Source organism: Triticum dicoccoides, chromosome 2B (assembly GCF_002162155.2).
Source record: "Triticum dicoccoides isolate Atlit2015 ecotype Zavitan chromosome 2B, WEW_v2.0, whole genome shotgun sequence".
In the NCBI taxonomy this organism is placed as follows: domain Eukaryota; kingdom Viridiplantae; phylum Streptophyta; class Magnoliopsida; order Poales; family Poaceae; genus Triticum; species Triticum dicoccoides.
This window is the reverse complement of record NC_041383.1, coordinates 16878155-16882908: the sequence shown is the minus strand read 5'-3', so window position 1 is coordinate 16882908 and position 4754 is coordinate 16878155. Positions and strand designations below refer to the sequence as shown.

Sequence of the window (4754 nt, the reverse complement as noted above, 5' to 3'; positions counted from 1 at the left end):
GCTGAACTAAGGGCTCCTTTGGTTCAAAGGATTTCTCATAGGAACTTTTGAGGATTGGAATTTTTCCTATGTTGATTGTTTGATTCATATAATCGAATCCCATAGGAATTTCTCCTAAGAATTTCTTTGTATTATTTCTCATAGGATTTCTAGCATCCACTCAAACCTTTTTAAAAGAATCCTCTGTTTTTCCTATGATGCAATCAAACAAACCAAAATCCTGTAGGATTGAGATGTGCATGTCATGCCAATCATATGTTTTTCCTATTCCCACGTTTTTAGAAATCCTTACTCAATATGAATATGATGCTGTTCGTTATACTCCTTCCGTTCCTAAATATTTGTCTTTGAGGGATTTCAAATGGATTACCACATACGGATATATATAGACACATTTTAGAGTGTAGATTCACTCATTTTACTTCGTATATAGTCATTTGTTGAAAACTCTAGAAAGACAAATATTTAGGAACGGAGGGAGTAGTTAGTTATACACCTCTAGATCCTGACTTCTCGCTCGGTGTGCCTTTTTTAAACAGCTTGGCCAAAAAGACTACTATACTACTAAAGGTAATAAGAGATATCCCATATTCCCATGGAATTCCCTCAACATTCACACAGAACTTTTGGGACCAAACTCCGAACACGAACCAAAATCCTGTGGAATGGATCAACCACATAGAAAAAACACTAAATTTGCCTTGATGAATACATCTATTTATCAAGTTTATTTAATATGACTAATAAGAAATTATTAAAACACAAAACATCCCTTCATTTTCCCCGCCCAAAGAAAAACATCTCTGCATTTCGGGATCGAAAAGGACACGATCGAAATCAAGCGCAGTCAAGAATGTATCCTTTGATCCTGAATGGAGACATGCAGTTTTCTTCTGTAGCAAAACACAAGACTACCATACCAAGGCATAAAATAAAACCCACCGCGATAAAACCGAAAAACATAACTGAGCAAGACGGCTTAAAACTCCTACATATCGAATTCTGCAGGTCCCCAGCTCACGAATCCTATGGGCAAAAAGCGGGACATGTACTGCTCCAAAAGTATGCGTAAAACACGACGAGTTTCCATATTGATAGCTTCCCCTCCTACCACAACCCCTTGGCTTGGTTGGCTGGCTTCAGGTTGTCTTGGCCTTTGCGGCCCTTCTCTTGGAGTGCCTCCTTGGGATGGAGTTCTTCATTCCTAGGAAGAAGAGCAGCGCGCCGAAGAGGGCCAGGTTCTGAGCAGAGAGAGAGAGAGAGGAATCTGAGTTAGAGCACCTGATGACAGCTACTGATGGAACTGTTCAAAGAAGGTGAAGCTTTTCGCTAAGCAAGATTTTGTGTGACAAACCTGTGAAAACATGGTGAAGAGCTTGGCAAATTGCTGGGACTCCATGTCGTAGTTGTAGAAGTCGTACACGACAGGGGTTATGAATGCCAAGTAAACAAGCTGCACAAGTGAGCCGCATCAGTATTTCCATTTGTTCCAAAAAAGAAGTAAAGAAATGTAACGGAGGAGAAAGAGCAACTGCAAAACCAACATAATAAATGCACAATCATTTTAACATGGATTAAATATAATTGGTCCCGTATAATAAGACAGAATATATATTTGGTTTCTTTATATATAAGCATAAACAGATATGCCCAGTTATCATGGACTGATGTTTCAAAGAATTGTTGCATTGTCACATATACATAACAATTCAAACAATAAATATAAACATAAACACATAACTTTGGACTACAGCAAATCAGTTGCACAAACTCAACAGACATGAGTCTATCAAGTGGTTAAACAATAAGAATAACCTGACACCACATTTGGAATCTTTCAGGAAGGTGAGTGTTAAAGCATTCGACTGTCAGATGCTACAACAGGATATTGCAGAAGCAAAATGTATAAAGATCAAACGTTGAAGCAGCAACAACGCCAGATTTGGCATTTTACAGCGAGTGAAATGGACACACTAAAACTTTTATAAAACTACCTAAATGGCAGGCAGCAATACTTCCTTTCTATTAGTTCGAGAAGACATGGTGCTGCAAGTCTACATTTAATGGCAGCCAGAACAGTATGCATCTTGATATCCCCTTAACATGAGATAATTCTAGATACAGTCCCTGCAGAAGAAGAGTACACACCAGGACGAGCGCTCCAAACGAGCTGCTGATGATGAAAAGGAGACCACCAAAGGCTTTAAGAAACATGGTGAAGGCAATGACAGACTTGATCTGCGAACAAACAGAACAAAAGCCATTAAAACTAGGAACTAGGTGAATGGATCCTCAAACAAAAAACAATGATGTATAATGGGGCAAGCAAACAGAAAATACACATACGTCAATGTGTGGCACCGCCATCCCAATGCCGGCGGACACCTGCTTGACAAACAGGTTGAACTTGGGCTTCAGAGACTTCGCTGCTGGTCCTCCATCAGTTCCAAACTCACTGAACCTGCATGTACATTGGAAGCACGGAGGGATTTGGCAAATTAGAGAGCGATACTGGGACTGTGCAGCCAACTCGGAAGCATAACAGGGCTAGCATGAGAACCAACAGAGCACTTCCTGTATTGACAGATAAAAACTGAAACTCAAACAATGACATGGCCCTTGATATGGAAACAATTCTGCAGAACAGGTATACGAATAAAATGAGTTTAATGAGAACCAACGGCCCAAAGCCCAACAAAGGCAGGCCAGCAGGGTGAAGCTATAGCTTGCTAGCTATGCGCCATTGGTGTCTGTACGGCCAGCTCCGAAGCATAATAACATGGCTTGATGCACTACCACCATGGAAAATCCGGTATGGAACCAAAAACGCCGGCAGAGTGAAGCTAGCAAGCTAGTAATTACGAGCGAGCCGCGGGTGAAGCGCGCGTTCTGGAAGAGGTTCGCGGCGAGGCGCTAGACTTGGAAATATCTGGGCCAGACGGGGTAGTCGCAGTCGCAGGAGCCGCGCGCTTCTACCCGCTGCGCTATCCACATGATGGAATGGACCGCCTGCCTGATCCGAAACCCTCGTCGGCAACCAGGCAACATGCGTGCTCCCCGCGCGCCTCTGCCTCTACGATTTGCCACGGCGGGCCGGCACCTACCCTACACCGCCCAGATCTGCCGCGCCGGGCGGGATCCACCGACGCGGCGCCCGGCCGGATCCCACCACGGCGCGAACCAGCCCTCGATTCGATTATCCCAAGCGCAGGCGCGAACGGACAGGAGCGGCGGGGCCTGGCTCCCGCGCGGGCGACGAACAAGGAGGCGGCAGGGGCGAGATCTGGCGGGGCGAGAGGGGGAGGGGGAGGGGAGGGGGGACGTACTCTTGGTAGGCGGAGAGGAGGAAGACGGAGGCGAAGAGCACCCTCCCGACGAAGGAGACGAACCCCATCGCTGATCGCTGGCCCTGCCCTGACTCGCCGCCGCCGCCGCCGCTGCTGTGCCTTCGCCTCGAGCTCCCCGCCCGCCCGCGTCTGGTGTCTGGTCCTCGGTCGCGACGACGACTGGGCTGCCCGAGGAGAGGAGGGGAGAGGAGTGGGAGGGGATCGGTCGACCGATCGAGATGGTTTTGTCTTGTTTTGCGTCGACGGACGGACGGATGGACGGGTGGTCGATTCCTCGTGGGGTGCGACGGCGATGCGCACGCGGCACGTCGCATTTGCCGACAACTCGCTACGACTAGTACGAGCGCACAGTTTTTTTTTCCATTTTTTTGTCAAAAAAAAAGTCTCTGCTCCTAAGAGCAACTCCAATGTAGCCCGCCCCACGTCCGTCTGGGTCGCCGCAGAAAAAACACCGGCCCAACGCACCGACCCATTGCCAAAATCGCGCCTGGAATGCGTCGGCGCGGACGCGCCGCACGTCCCCTCGATGTCCGTTGCGGTCCTACTTGTTGGCCGCCCAACCACCACCCACGTCTTATTAAATGCCAGCACCTACCTCGAGGCCCGCCTGTCAGCGTGTGGAAGGGCCGTGTGCCCATCCTTTTTAATGGAAGCGTGTGGTAGGGCCGGCCTCATCCACTTCCAACACCCGTCCATATCTAGCCACGCGGTGCTCCCTCGCCGGCGACCAGGAACCCTAGCAAGCCCAAACCACCATGAGTTTTTCAATGGCAAGGGAAGGGGGGAGCTGACCCCCGGTGCGAGCTCTTCTCGCGGCTCGCTGGGGCGAGCTCTTCCGCCGCCGCCTCCTAGACGCGGCTCGCCACCGGAGCGGCAGCGTCTGTACATACCAATCCACCAGGCGCGGTGGCACTGGCAGTACCGTCGGCCACCGCAGTATCCGATGTCAACCTGTCTCACAGCTGGCATCTGGATCCGCAGCGGATCCCTATTCCGGGAGAGCCACACACGTCGTGGGCACACGCCGGGGAGGTTCGCCGGCGTCGCAAGGCCCTCACTCCGGAACAGCGGCAGATGTGTGCCTACGCGCCAGACTCCCCCAAATGGGAGCCATGGTTCACGCTAGAGCACTCATAAGATAGCTTCATTGTGCACATCCTTAACACACGAAAGTATAGTGGTGGTCACGGCCGTCTCCAGGAAATAGGGGGCCCGGTGCAAAACGAAAAATGAGGTCCTAAATTTGAATTTTCCATATGCTAAAGAACTAACATAACTGCCTTTCTTCAGGCTGATGGCCAAGATCGATCTGCCTTCAACGCTAGCTCACTGCCATCCGCCATTCCCGTGGGGAGGAGGGGTGTTTGGACGTGAGGCACTTCCGAGGAAGGAGAGGAGGCGACGCAT

The 4754-nt window shown here is 49.5% G+C and overlaps 1 protein-coding gene across 1 annotated transcript; it reads right to left on the bottom strand.

Moving 5' to 3' along the window:
- Positions 1–773: 773 nt before the first annotated feature.
- LOC119361804 lies at positions 774–3545 on the bottom strand. Its single transcript, XM_037626950.1, has 5 exons — positions 3327–3545; positions 2347–2461; positions 2149–2238; positions 1355–1453; positions 774–1241 (listed from the first exon to the last, which is right to left on the bottom strand). The coding sequence occupies exons 1-5, from the start codon at positions 3392–3394 to the stop codon at positions 1140–1142; spliced, it is 474 nt and encodes a 157-aa protein (XP_037482847.1). The 5' UTR covers positions 3395–3545; the 3' UTR covers positions 774–1139.
- Positions 3546–4754: the final 1209 nt, after the last annotated feature.